At 41.3% G+C, this 14,956-nt stretch overlaps 4 protein-coding genes across 4 annotated transcripts; 2 read left to right on the top strand and 2 right to left on the bottom strand.

Moving 5' to 3' along the window:
• Positions 1-1,146: 1,146 nt before the first annotated feature.
• On the bottom strand, positions 1,147-2,390 carry LOC136940743 (vasopressin V2 receptor-like). The gene is made up of 2 exons (XM_067233027.1): positions 1,535-2,390; positions 1,147-1,355 (listed from the first exon to the last, which is right to left on the bottom strand). Exons 1-2 carry the CDS (start codon positions 2,388-2,390, stop codon positions 1,147-1,149), a joined length of 1,065 nt encoding a protein of 354 aa, XP_067089128.1.
• Positions 2,391-3,486: 1,096 nt separating this feature from the next.
• Positions 3,487-5,037, top strand: vhl (von Hippel-Lindau tumor suppressor). Its single transcript, XM_067233039.1, has 3 exons — positions 3,487-3,871; positions 4,114-4,239; positions 4,466-5,037. Exons 1-3 carry the CDS (start codon positions 3,676-3,678, stop codon positions 4,684-4,686), a joined length of 543 nt encoding a protein of 180 aa, XP_067089140.1. The 5' UTR covers positions 3,487-3,675; the 3' UTR covers positions 4,687-5,037.
• Positions 5,038-8,228: 3,191 nt separating this feature from the next.
• Positions 8,229-12,526, top strand: tatdn2 (TatD DNase domain containing 2). Its single transcript, XM_067233016.1, is given in 8 exon segments — positions 8,229-8,302; positions 8,993-9,100; positions 9,183-9,501; positions 9,582-9,989; positions 10,130-11,182; positions 11,345-11,472; positions 11,801-11,984; positions 12,329-12,526. Coding segments are annotated over 8 exon segments (2,415 nt in total). The 3' UTR covers positions 12,470-12,526.
• Positions 12,527-13,544: 1,018 nt separating this feature from the next.
• On the bottom strand, positions 13,545-14,178 carry ghrl (ghrelin/obestatin prepropeptide). Its single transcript, XM_067240962.1, has 3 exons — positions 14,065-14,178; positions 13,849-13,941; positions 13,545-13,753 (listed from the first exon to the last, which is right to left on the bottom strand). Exons 1-3 carry the CDS (start codon positions 14,176-14,178, stop codon positions 13,631-13,633), a joined length of 330 nt encoding a protein of 109 aa, XP_067097063.1. The 3' UTR covers positions 13,545-13,630.
• Between the last annotated feature and the right edge of the window lie 778 nt (positions 14,179-14,956).

Below are 14,956 nucleotides of genomic sequence, written 5' to 3'. Positions count from 1 at the left end.
GACGCCATTAATGCAGACAAAACATTGCACGAAACAGTTCCACTTCTCATGAACTTTTATTTCTCTAGCTTTTCTATTCAGCATCTGAATGAGATGTAGTTCATGTGTTTCACAGTTGAATGATTGTAGGCTGTGAAATGAATTAAGGAATTTAATATGCGTTACAAACTGTGAGTCAACGTCTGTGTGCATATTGGCATTGTGTTTGGTCTCTTGGTCTTACTAAACAGGGATTGGTGTTGAAAAACAAATGTTAGGATTGCACAACAGACTTATCAAACAGGAAGTAAATTGTTTAAGAGTTTCTGGAATTTTCCTACATTCTCACGAAGATAAAGCCTATGAATCCTGGTCGTAAAATAGACAAAGAAAGTTTTTTTTTGTCTTTTCTTTTTTTTACTTATAGGCCTATGCCTATAGCCTGAGATTCCTGATTCAGCTGTGCCAATACACTGTAGCTTGTTATTTTGTGTGTAGGCCTATGTCAGTGTGTATGGGGAGTCAGGTGGCTGAGCGGTGAGGGAATCGGGCTAGTAATCCGAAGGTTGCCAGTTCGATTCCCGGTCATGCCAACTGATGTTGTGTCCTTGGGCAAGGCACTTCACCCTACTTGCCTCGGGGGAATGTCCCTGTACTTACTGTAAGTCGCTCTGGATAAGAGCGTCTGCTAAATGACTAAATGTAAATGTAAATGTGGGATATACACGAAATAAATGGGATATTTGGCATAACAGAAGACTTTCAATGATGGTATCATAGTCTTTTTAAATAATATAATATTCACAACTAAACTGAAGTTTCGACAACAATTTTTGACACAATTGTCTGTCGTCTCTGCTTCACGATCGCCGCGATCCTAAGGCTTTATTTTATCCATCAGCTGCGGCTTCGGCAACACCAGGTTTTACAGCGTATTTCTGTTTAGCTCCCTCCTTTTTTCGGGCTCATCCAACCTATTTCTGGTTTCTATTTCTGGTGCTTACGCAGCTCGATGGTTCACTTGGCATACCTTGACCATGATATCAAGGGGTCAGATTAGAAAGGAAAAGGTCGGTCATCTGCACTGCTTCGACACAGTGGCTGAATGGACCTTTGTCCTGATTTTCCATGCTGTCCCACACCATTATCGATCATTTACTACGTGAATTATTTTGAGTCGGAGAGGCTTTTAAAGCTCATGTAAAGCGAGCTCACAGCTGTAGTCTCATCGTGCATGGAGTCCTTACTGTCGGAGTGCCTCTGGCAAAGAGCTGTCACCAGTTTCTTAGGTAGCTGACCGCTGAAGAACAGGTAGATGCAAGGATTCGCGCAGCTGTTTAGACTGGCCAAAAGCATCAGGATGGTGAAGGTCGCTGCTGTATTAAAAAAGGAGATGGTTAGCAATGATGTGGGTAAAAGAGCGACTTTTTTATACAGACTTACTCAGACCCAAACAGCCAGACAATGTATTAATAAAGTAGGCCTATTTAAACAAAATAGTTCAATTGTAGGCTTGCAAATGACAATCGCATTTTGTATCAAAAGTATGTCTTACTTTCTGTTGGTGCATCAGTGTCCCAAACGGACCAAAGCTGGACCGTGAAGAACGGAGCCCAACAAATGATGTAGGCAAGCACAATAACCACCGTCATTTTCACAGTCTTGATCCTAGCTTTGGACACACCGGCCACGCTGCTGGCTCTTGAAGGTAGAGGGAAGGCTATCCCTGCGTTGTCCTGGTGCGTCTTTAAATACAGGTTGATCTGGATGGCTCGGCAGATTCGCACCTGACACACCACCACGGTGAATATGGGAAGGACAAAAATTACAAGGGTAGTCCACGTGATGTACGTCTTTAGACCCCACGGTTGAATGAAATCTGCCCAGCAGTCATAGACACCCGGCGCCAACTGGACGCGCGAGAAGATAAATATCTGCGGCAGACTTCCCAGAAGAGAGATCGTCCAGGCGACGCACACAGGGATGTTCCAACGCGCACGCCTCCTCTGGAATGTGACCATTGGGTTGCAGATTGCCTGATATCGGTCGATGGTCATTGCCACGATCATGTAGGTAGAGGCAAACATGCCCACCACCTGCAGATATTTCACTAAGCGGCAAACAAGGTCCGGCCCGATGAACCGGTCGGTTATGTCCCACATGAGCTGTGGGCACACCTGGAAGAATGCAACCACCAGGTCTGCCAAGCAGAGGTGAAACACGAAGACGCGCATCCTGGACACTTGTTTGCGTCTTCTCCAGAGGATCAGCAGAACCCCGGTGTTGAGGATGGCTGCGCTGAAGAATATCACACTAAGAAGCGCGATCTCTGCCTTAGCCAGATTTTCGTCTCTGGGAAGGTCCTCCAACTCCATAGGTTGGCTGTAGTTACTTCCATTGAACAGGTTCATACTTATGGAAAACTTTGACAAGGCCTTCCAAAGACTATGCACACCAGTAGTTTAGGTGGCTGCCTTTGCTAAAATAAAAAGTAAATATTTATATTAGAAATATTTATACATTGACCCAATGTCCTGCATGCTCAGATGAAAACATGGGCCAAATTAAAACAAAACACATTCATTTGTTTTAGCCACGCAGTTTACAATGTTTCATTCTAAAGCTTTTTGAAAAGAGACCTTATATGCATTCAGCTGTGGAATTCCAATTATTACCAGAATTCCAAATTGATTGTTTGTTTCTTTTTTGTGTGAGTAGTCAATCCGAATTCATTACCAGTGTTTGAATAGGATACAAGAAAAGTTAAAATTAAAATAAACTCACTGATAGCTGTTATTTTAGAAGAAGTTAGGTTCGCAGAAGTCTGTGTTTGTTGGAAAAGAATTGAAGCTGTCGCTCGGTGTTTTATAGGAGCCGCGTATCGAAGCGGGGTGGAGCTATCCATCAGCACCACCGACTGACACAATCAAGTTCTTCGGTCTACATGTTTCATGATCGGAGTTGCACGTTTGACAGTGTATCGTAAGACAAATAGATAGGTGTATAGAATAGAATCAGTGTTAGGCCTATTGAAATATGAACGTTTACTTAACTTTGTGTTCTTGAATTAAGTTAAATTATCCAGATGACATTAAATGTTTAGTCTATTGTAGGGTAAGATAATTACCCTTAAAATAACCAAGTTAAACGTTTTTGCTCCTTTATTGGTAGGTCTAATGTCAACCTCAATAGAAACAGACTGTAGGCCGAAAACATGTTAAATAAGAACCACAGGACACCTAAAATATTCTTTGGTGTCCTATGCATGAACATCACACTGAATTACTTCTTATGTTAAATGTGACATTCATAGGATAGTGATCCGAATTTTGACAGTGGCTTTGAACCCAAGTGTAATGGCCTTCGCTTCTACCAAGTAGTCCTCTAGCTTCACGGTGAGTTGACTCTGCCTGATTGACACTAGATACGACCAATAAAATCTCTCAGTTGCTTGACGCACCACGTCTGTTCCAGAAAAGGAAGACTAGCTACAGAACGTAAACAACGCCTGTGAAAAAGGATATGTGCGACAAACGTTTATGTCAAACTGTTTTTCTTTTATGTTTGATAATTGTAGAAATACTCCACTTTAACGTATTTTATTCTTCTGGTAGGGTACATTTTAAAACGTAATTTACTTCGGTACGAACTTAAGTGTAAGAGAGAGGGACTAGCGACGGCAAGCTACAATACAGTATGCCTCAAGAAGTTCAAGATGAGCACGAACAGCTCCAATATGTCAGGTCCGTGAACACCGGAATACCTTCGTATGCTGTGTTTTGTAATCGAAGTCCCCGAACAGCACGGATGTATTGGATTAATTTCAGCGGACAGCCTCAGGCCTATGCTGATTTACATCCAGGAACAGGTCGAAAAATGAACACGTATGTAGGTAAGTCGTGAAAGAATAAGCTAGCCTGGTAGATCTTTATACGACAAGGTACCTAGAGCTAGCTAGCTCTAGCTCTACAGTGTTAGCGCAGGTAGCTGATTGAGTTGTCATTGTTATATTAAGAGTAGACCAACAATGGCATGTCGCCGTCAAACCAAACCATGTACAGTACACATGTCCATTGTTCTTGGTGTAAACAGTGTTAAGATAGATATATCGCGCTTTCTGCTATTTTTGCCTAGGCCATCCCTGGATGTTCAGAGACGCAGAGACAGACGAGCCACTCAAGGTTAATAACACAAGAGAACTGTTCCTGCCTAAAGCGACAGGAACTGGAGAGGCGGATTTCATCAACATCACCTTACCAGGTAAACATTTAAGTATTTATTGAGGTGGGAAAATCCTTCGAACTACCTACTGACAAAATCATTAGACATCAATAACTGTTAGAAGATCACTATCAGATGTTTCGAAGCATCAATAAACAAGTCTTTGGTAGCTGAAAGCTTTCTCGCAGGTGTGTTCACACCGTTTCAGTTGACTTGTGTATCCCAGTGTTATAATGCTCAATGAACACCTTCTTATCATTTTCAGTTTTCAGTCTGAAGGAGCGTGCCCTCCAAGTTGTCCGGCAGCTTGTGCGGTCAGAGGACTACAGGAGACTTGAAATAGCCCGTTGCCTACACGAGGAGTTGGAGGATCAACCTAGTATGCTGAAAGACCTAAAACGCATTGGCCAGCGTGTGAGACAGCACCTGGAGGAGAAAAGGCCAAACCAGGAGAAGCAGGCTGAGGGAGGAGGCCAGCTGCATTGAGAAGTTAGGCCATCTGGTGAAGATATTGATTGAGTTGATAAAACATCCTACAAATAGAAAAACTGTAAAAAGTATACACACACACACACTATCTGCTCTACATCATATTCAACAAAATATTTAACAGTATGCCCTGTAGCATGGACCTGTGTGGGATAACACTGACCTCAATCCTGTGAAGCGTAAATGTGAGAAGTATAATATGAACAAGATACAAGGATTAGTAATCACAACATTATGCTCAGTAGTTCTGAAAATATTATTTTCTTACTGAAAATATTAACTTACTTTTTCTACTTTTGTAAATTAACCATATATTTTAATTTGTATATACATATTTATACCTGTATATTAAACCTATTTTGAAATCTGTGGTTTAGTCATTTTTTGGGATACATTTCCCATTTTACTATACAGGTAATATGGTGCATAAAATAGTATTTTTATCACTTCACCCATTAGTGAAAGTGTGACGTCCTGAAAGTAAGCCAGATGAGAAGCTTTTAGGACTTCATGGGTGGTATTATATGGGGCAGTTTGACATGTCAGGGATAATCACTAGTATTGTTGCATAAGGTGAATATTGGACACTCATAATTAGACTAACCAAGATGAATTGTTACAATAGACTGGTTCAACTCTGAACTGGTATGTGTGTGTGTTCTTTCTAACTTCTACATTTACAGATGTGCTTAGATGTGTAACATAAGTAACTGAAATGATATCCAGTACTGACGGAGAAAGAATACTGTTGCAGAACTGTTGCTAGGTGACATAGAAACACAATCTATCCCTGGCTTTGTGAGACAAGTGGCAGAAGTATGCAGGCCATGGAAATGAAGAAAACTTGGGACCCGAGTCCTTTCAGACAACAGCAGTAAGTTTAGTCTTTCTTTATCCCCTTTTTAAAATACTATAACTATGTATTTGATAACAATTAGTGCCAGTGAATATACATGTCACTGTTCCAAAATAATATAATATATTGAAATGTAATGTTTTATTTGTATTTTCCAAACCATATCAGTACGTGTGTATTTCCACATAAAATATTTTTCTTGAATTGTAGGAAGTGTTTACGCTCAAAAAAGGTTTTAACCAGTTGAATTATAAGGTTTCATGTTGGTTCCCACTTGACATTCTGTGGTCAGAGTTACATAATGTTAACCTAATCATGTTTGAGTACTGATTGAAACCAACTGATTTGTACTGTTAATGTACAACCAGTCGGTATTAGGTAGATTATATATACAGTACATTTTAATTGAGTTGCTCTTCTACAGTATGACATGGTGGCCCAGGAGTCACCCTGTGAGGTTTCCGCCTGTCCACACAGACCATTGGACCAAAATGAAGACCAGGGTAAATACATATTCAGTGAGTCTTACTAAATATACTGACATTACACAATAGCTGTGAATGTGATTGATTGGGTAGAACAAGTGTACTCATTTGAATGATGTTTCTAATCACATTCGTATCTAGGTGCCAACCTATCTTTCATCAATGCCTGCTACCATGATAGAGAGAGGTACATATGATCTTTCACACAAATTTGAATAATTGCAAGGTTATTTTGTTCTGTGATCAAACCTGATGAAGAGACATGGTATTAAGTCAACACATTATATTGAAAGAAAATGTAAAAATGGCTCCTATTCTTTTAGATGTTTTGTTTTTTAAACAAACCAATATTTGCATAGTATAATGCTCTTATTTGCTGAATTCAAGTTTCTAGAGCTCAAGTTCAACAGTAATCAGTCCTGTGAGTACCTTTTAAAAAAAAGAAAACAAGTCTTCTCAAACTGCTTAGGCTACCTAGCATAACCTTTAGCTTATAATACCTATTTCTGTGCTTGTCAGTCCTCTAAGGGTATAGAGATGAACTCTCTGTGTATCTGGGTAGTATGCCTTGGTAGGCTGGGGATACCAGTATGGTGCACTAGATTATATTTGCTTGTGGTGTTACAACTGCATTAGCTGGTGTAAGGGGCTTTTGGACATTTGGTGCAATCTCCTCTTCTTGCTCATCAGAATCCCAAAATGGTATTGCACCCATACACAGCAGCCAGCTTCTACTACCTGTGACACAAAACATGTCTGGTACCACACCTAATAATCCAACCCTTCCTTGGGCACAAGGTAGGTCCTCCTCTATGAGTTTGGGTAATTCTTATTAAAGCTTTTATTCAGCAGTAAGATCAAACTAAACATGTTCAGATTTCAAGTCATGGATGTTTGTAGCAAATACCATTTTCCTTTTTCAGGTATGAGTCTTAGTTCTCGAAGAGGAACTAGGGCTGGTCTTTCTCTACAAAACCTGTCCCACTACAGGAATCAGTACAATGACAATGCCAGAAGGGGTTTCCGCTACTGGCTCATCGAGAAGAAAGCCCCAAATTGTGAGGTTCTGATAAGCAAGCACTGCTCTATCCTACTATCCTATCCTATCTCCTTAGTAACATGTGTCTCATGGTATGGGTCTGTGTGACATTCACATACACATTTGAGTGAAGGTCTGTAGAATCTCTCCCCTAGGTATTGGAATGAACCCTATCCCTTTCTGTGCTCTAGCCCTCAAAATCCCCTCTCAGTTATGTTCCTCCATGTCTATTCTCATGTAAGGGTTATTGATGGTTACTGAATATACCAGATATCTGGGATCCCCTTAATGTAAACCAATGCCGACAATGAGGTGACAGTATTTGCTCTAGGATGTTCTGGAAAGTGGCACAGTGTACTATAGTACTTCTAAATGTAATCTATGGGCCTTGCCAATTCTGTATTTGACATAAGCATGTTTGTGTGTTCTATCCTGACTGTTCTTCCTTCAGGTAATGGCTGCAGTTTTGGAGCATACAAGACCTCACTGGGATTACCCAGAGTCTAAGGAGAATCTGTAACTCTTTTTGATGTTAGAAGTGTAATGAAACTTTGTTGTAATTACTTTATTGGTTGTTTTGTTGTATTTTTAATTTATTAAAATTTATTAAATGTATTTTTAAAGTATTAATATACCCTCTATGGATAGCTATATACTGACTTTGACATTATATTTTGTAGCTGGGCACATTGATCAGTATTTGTAATAAAGAATAAATTCTTATTCTGTGACTATGACTACAGAAATGTGTAGTATTGTGTGTATACTTAAATATAGTAAACTCCGTGCACTCTACTGACCATTTCAAAATGTAAATTATATTACATTTTCTGAAATAATATAGCCTCGTGTGTACTCAAACTGACCGTCACCGGCGGAAGAAAATCTGAAGAAGAATACGTTTGGGGCTCGGTAATTGCACCGGAAAACCGTTTTATTGTGACAGCTGTTTAACTGGATTATTCTAGTTTAAAAGGTCAACAACAATGTACGTTTGATGGTAATCTTGTTATTGCACTATTCTGACGGGATAACAAAAAAAAGTGGCACTGGTAGCCTATCTCTGGGGTCCGGACTACTGAACTCTGTTGGATAATGTATTTTCTGTTCAAAAAGCTTTGTCTTGGTTAAATTGTCTAGGCTTTTTCAATATATACCCATGCTTAACATAGGCTGAGGACAACCACTTGTGTCAAAAGTGGCAGACTTGGATAGTGGAATCACGAAAAGCAGGTGTTAGTAAAACCACGCTACACATTCACAAGCCTATGAAAACCGAAGGCTGTCATTCATGTTCAAAATGAGTTTATCAATAATTTACTTAATTGTGATTTTAAGTAGGCTACGTTAACTGTAATATTGTTATAAATATGTCAGTTTATAAAATAACATTGGATTTTTCCAATTGGTAACCAAGTGGAGTCGATCATAAGACAAGCGCACTTATTAATCAGAACACATGGTTTCCGTTTTACACGTGGCGGTGGCGGTAAATCTTTGCCATTCTCAAACGGAAGGTAAACAGCTGATGCCTTGCAAACGTATTTCTCAATATGGTTTTTCCGATTGTCAGAAATATTTTTGCAATCTTGAGAACTGGATAGGCCTGTTGGTCATGTTTTTGCAAATTAAGTTGATTGAATGTGAAGGGTGAACGGACAGTTGCCTCACTGTAACTCATTGTAATGCTTGCTAGCAAGTTTCTGCTGCTGTGCTATCATTAGCTTGCTAGCACAAACCTACCGAACAACTATGTGATGCCTATCCCGGCCAGCTAATTTGATACCGAGAGTTAACTTAACTAGGTAGCTAGCTGCCTTTTGAAAGTATAAAAAAAATATATATAATGGTTTGAATGTCAACATTTCTGATCAGGCTGTAACCAGTTTTCTCATGTTTTCCCCACGTGTTTGTTTAATTCAGGGAAATGCCCCTACTTTATCCAACGTGGAAAAAAAGATGGACAACTAAGTTTCAGGTGCCATTCTACAGAAAACAAAGGAAGGCACATTTAAATGGCAACATTGAATGGTAAAACACTATCTACTAGGCTTTGTAATCTAAACTTTTATAAAGCCATGGAGGCTAACCACGCAATTGTTTTTCTCTGTAGTGTCAATGACAAGATGGACAACAATAAGAAGTTCAAGTTTCAGTGGCTACGGTCAGCTGTATGCTCCCCTACTAAGTTCCATAAGAGCAATGTTGGAGAACATAGACCAACTCGTTGGAGTATATCCCCCAAAGAAGAACTGAGTCCGTCTTCGGCAGTTTTAAATGTGTCTTCAGAGTCTTCTGGTGTTGGAGAACTGGGCAATATCTGTTTGGACACACCCAAGAGGAAAGCAGAAACCCAGAATGGGAGTAACCCAGGTACAGACAAAGTCAAGAAGCTTTCCAGAAAACATCTTAAATCCATCACTCCCTCCAAGGTAAGTCAAGTTTTTTTTTTCTGTCCTAGCATCTGCGAAATGTAAATCATTCTCAGTCAAGCATTTTTGTGTTCATTCAGGTAATATTCATGGATGGTACCACATCTTCGCCTGTCTCTTGTGACTTGAAGAGGAAAAACTCGACTCCCGATGAAGGATCCAAGGCAATCTACCGGAAGGCCTTAACGGCAGCTTTTGGGCGAGGAAGAAAGACCTCATCCCCAGTCAAATGTTCTAGAGCCAAGAGCCCCTCTTTAGCCCGGAAGTTCCCAGGCAGGAAGTTGACACTCAACACAAGTGATGAGATGCCTAGTCAAGAGTTAGATCAAAGTATAGACTTTGACTTGAGCTGCTGCTCTGCACCGTCAGAAAGCGAGCCTGATGGTAGAGCTCCTGTTGAGGAAGAAGGCCACAATTGGATTCGTCCTCTGGTATTTGTCAACACAGACACTCTAGAAGACAGCGCTTTTCTCGAGCAAGATACAAGGGTGTGTTCCAGAGATTAAAGATAAACTGTTAGCTCTACAAATGTTGCTTAATACAGAATAAGCAGAATTTTGTCCAGTTTTTGTATCAGTTGTCTTTCTGTATAATGTTGTAAATTGTCCTCAATGTTTTCCCTTGAAAGAGCGTGATCTTCAAATCAGGTGACTCTCCCGATTGGTCAGATGCTGAGGACCCTGTGGCAGTTAAGACGTTCTCCCAGGATAAAGATTTCTCAAGCCATAAAGATGAAAGCAGTGAGTCGACACCTTCTGCCCTGGAGTACATGTACAATCGTGACTCCCACTTCATGAAACCACAAAACTACTCTATAGGCACCAAGAAACCCAGCAGTCCTGCTTTGCCTACCCAGGGTCAAGTGATCCCCTCTCTCTCCTCACCTGGTCCTTACCTCCCCAAGAAGTGTCTAGACCTCACCTCCCCCCAGTCATGGAGTGCAAGCTTTCCGTCTTCTGAGCAAGCCCTCCCAGGGACGCAAAGAAGGAATCACATATCCCCTAGCACAACTCCAGAGACTCCCAGGACGGGTGTGGTTAACCAGTGGGACCAGCGACCTACCAGAGGTGCCCTCATGTCCCCAGACCCTTTTGCACTGCCCATACGCTCAAGGAAAGACCCAGCGTCCACTTCGGAGATCCTGCCTCTAGGACACAGCTTGTTCTCCCCCTATCCCCCCTGTCACCCTGCCCCCCGTAGGTACTCCGATGCCTTTCTGGACAGCCACGCCTCCACAGCCTTTGACAACGTCACTAGGAGGATGTCAGTCGGGGCAGAGCCTATCTGGACATGTGACCCCTCACAACGGGTAGAGGCCAAGCTGGGGTTTGTGGACACCCACTGCCACCTGGACATGCTGTATGGCAAGCTGGGTTTTGTTGGCACCTTTGCACGGTTCCGAAGCATGCACCGCAGCAGCTTCCCATCCGAGTTCCATGGCTGCATCGCTGACTTCTGCAACCCTCGCATCATGGTGAGGGAGGCTCTGTGGGAGGGGCTGCTAGGAGAAGAGTTGGTGTGGGGTGCGTTTGGGTGCCACCCTCACTTTGCTAAGGAGTACTCGGATGTGCAGGAGCGCAACATCCTGATGGCAATGCGGCACCCCAAGGCTGTGGCCTTTGGAGAGATCGGCCTAGACTACTCCCACAAAAACTCCACCAGCGCGGTCAAGCAGAAGCAGGTGGGCTTGGACTCCTTGGGTGTAGAGGCTATTCATCCCTGTTCATTGATTAAGGGTTGTGAGGATTGAGTTACTGGCCAAGAGTCTTTCAATTCATTTAATTTCTATGCTTAAAACCTGGGTATGACAGTGATGGTGGTGTTGGTTTGGCGCCCCCCGCAGGTATTTGAGCGTCAACTGCGCCTGGCAGTGGCCATGAAAAAACCTCTTGTGATCCACTGTAGAGATGCAGACGAAGACTTGCTTGAGATCATGAAGAAGTGTGTGCCCCGCGATTACAAGATTCACAGGTTTGAAGGCGTGTGTTCATTGTTAAATGACTGTATACAAACAACTAATAATTTAAATATGTAATTGTGTTAACCCTGTCACTAGGCTAATGTATGCTACATTGGTGCAGACACACTGGAATGCCTTTTGTTTTTTCTGTTAAGAAACAAACCCCAACAGTGGCTCTTTGAAAAAGTTACAACAGAAAGAATGAGAACAACTGTAAAGATGTCTTGAAACAAGGCTGACAGCTTGGCATGAAAACGGACCTATAGCTATTTAAAAAGTGTATTCAATAGACAGATATGTTACACATTTGCTGCAGTTTATTGTAATCTTGTGTTTCAGGCACTGTTTCACCAACAGTTACTCAGTCATCGAGCCCTTATTGGATGCGTTTCCTAACCTGTATGTAGGCTTCACTGCCCTCATCACCTACCCCAAAGCCACTGAGGCTCGAGAATCCGTGCGCAGGATTCCCCTTGAACGGATCGTCCTGGAGACGGATGCACCATACTTTCTACCGCATAAGGTAGACACACATTCAAAATGGAGTTTCACTGAGACACTTAGCATTTTGAGTCAATAGTTGGAATGGTGTAGAACAGTGGTTCTCAACCCTGGTCCTCAAGTACCCCCTGTCCTGCATGTTTTAGATGTTTCCCTGCTCCAACACACCTGATTCAAATGAATGGGTCGTTATCTAGTTATGCAGAAGCCTGCTAACGACCATTCATTTGAATCAGGTGTGTTGGAGCAGTGAAATATCTAAAACATGCAGGACAAGGGGGTACTTGAGGACCAGGGTTGAGAACCACTGGTGTAGAAGACAATGCCTTGCTCATGTACGTTCATTGATTTTCTTTGTCTCGCCAGGTTAGTAGAGATGTGTGCAGGTTTGCCCACCCTGGCATGGGCATTCACACACTCCGTGAGATTAGCGTCCTAAAGAGAGAGCCCATCACCACAGTATTTACCACTGTTAGAAGCAACACCACTCAACTCTATGGTCTGTAAACCTGATGACTGTAAAGCTAACCATGGTTATCAGATGTAACCATGGTTATCAGATGTAACCATGGTTATCAGATGTAACCATGGTTATCAGATGTAACCATGGTTATCAGATGTAACCATACATGCATAAAAAAGTTAAAGAAATGGGGGCTCTGAAATAGTTTGGTTGTTTTTTTTGCAATAGGTCTGCTTTTCAGAAGAAAAAAAAAAAAGATGAAAGATAAATCTCTGAAATATATCAAATGTATATTTGATTACATCCTTTGTGTAAGGCCTTTCATGTCAATAGTATTTTTCTTGTTAAATGTAATAGGATCAAGAGTTAACTTTTGCTGGCACAAGTCTATTCCTGTGTTTTGTGTGCTCTGTTTGAGCTCCTGTTATAAAGCTCTAAACTAAAGGGTTCTCAGTCTGACCCAAACTTCTGTTGGTGTGGCACACGTGATGAGGATGCTGTTGGTTGCTGTGTATTTAGTATTCATATGATTTGTCATTGGTTTGATTTTGATATGTTATGGTCATTTGACATTCCTGTTCTGCGTTTTTATAATTCTTCTGCATTCTTAACTGACTGTTGTCAGATGGGTTGATTTTGGTGTAGTTTGTTGCTGTGGAACTCCAGCCCTCAATATGTTATGTAATTTAATGCTGTCATTAAATACGTTTTTTCCAATATTGATTTCATTATTGTATGATGAGGAATACAATGATAATTATTCAGGCATTTCTTCCGAATTAAAGATTTGTATAGATGTGTGGGTGTCAAGCCATAGGTACTTCTATTGATTTTTTTGGTAATTTACAGAGAAACAACTTACATTCTCCCTGGGAGTTAATTAAATAAGAGGAAGAGGCTGCCAAGCTGGTCCATTAGCCTATTTCTGTAATCTGTAGTGGCTTTAGATACAAAGGTACAAGTTGTACCTTTTTAAGTGTTTATTTGTGTTCAGAAATGCGATGTGGTTTAGGGAAGAAGAACATTTTGTTGAAAGCATAGAAATATGTCACTTGTTTATACTGGTTTACTCTGCCACAAACACATGATGTAATCATAGGACATGTTATTATTCCACATTTAACATTCAGACACGCTACAACATTCAATAACGCTAAAGTTGTACCCAGTAGTTGTCTTTGCAATGTTTTGACAGAAACATAAGGTCAGATGAGGTTTCCTGCTGGGTCATCTCCCAGGACCTCCTGCAGGATCTTCTGCAGCACCATGCCATACTCCTCGTATTCCGCCTGACTCAGGTGGACACCCATCTCAAATGGGACTGTCACCTGTTGGCAGCACAGGCCGAACAGGTCGGTCATACCTAGAGTCGACGTGTTTTTAAAATGGTTCAGGTTTATTTTCGAAAGTGTCTATGACTCACTGTTTTGTGTCCATCCTTTTGAGGTTGGTGGTCCTCAAACAGCTCAGAAAACTCCACAGCCCTCCGACCAACTCTGGGAGGCTTTCCTTTACCCTGCAAACAAAACCAGACTAATCTAACCAGAACACCCACCCTATTCTCTGTCTCTGTCACTCAAACACATCAACACACACCATCACCCATCTCCTTACTATACACCTATAAACACCTACTTACTGGAGGTTTCTGCGATGGGCTGAGGAAGCTGGTGCCAGCACTGGCTGACTTGCACCACAGAGACAGACAACATAGCAACAGGAGCATCACACCAGTACTTCTCTTCATAATCATGGTGAATGGCTTCTTTAGGAAGATCTACTGACAAATAAAATACAAATACAGAATGTACAGCCAGATTTAAACAGCACTTAAAATGGTTTTTTCCAAACATCAAACCCCATAACTTGTGCCAGAAGAATTAAATTTGACTTACCTGACACAGATGTCGATTTGTTCAGATTGGTTTTTCTCCACGTTATATATACCCGTTCTAGTTCCCTTTCTCATTGTTTGTGTTACTATAGTACACAATACTATAGATAACTCATCTGGGTAAGCATGGATTGTTCAAATGTTTGACTAGATAAGGGGCCAAGCATAGCTGTGTTGAAGACTTAATTCTTATATTGTGACCTTTAGTCATCAATTGAGCCTACTAGCTGACAGCAATTGAGTGTTTCAGCTCAGTGCCTCTCTTGGCAAGACAAAGCAGCCCCAGTTGGTATGACAATGGTTTTACGTGGACATATCTGTATCAGGTGTAAGTGGACATTCACTTCTACACAACCGTGCCATTTATGTATTTGTGTATTTGTGTGGCTCAGAATGTGTGCCCAATTTGCACATCCATTTTCTTTTCAGTATTGGCAGATAAAAACAGTTATGTTGCTAATGTGTCTGCATATATAACCGGACACATTTTCCAAACAAATACACTTTCAACGACACAGCGACGGTCAGTCAGTAGCCTATCAATAAGTGAAGAACTTTGTATTTCTATTGAAGTCGACAGGTGAGTTGTTTGATAAAACGTGAAATGTTCCATTTGTTTCCACACCAGTAGGTGGCA

The sequence above is a fragment of the Osmerus mordax genome, chromosome 1, assembly GCF_038355195.1.
Source record: "Osmerus mordax isolate fOsmMor3 chromosome 1, fOsmMor3.pri, whole genome shotgun sequence".
NCBI lineage: Eukaryota > Metazoa > Chordata > Actinopteri > Osmeriformes > Osmeridae > Osmerus > Osmerus mordax.
The sequence above is the reverse complement of the archived record's forward strand: the minus strand, read 5'-3'. Positions and strand labels throughout refer to the sequence as shown.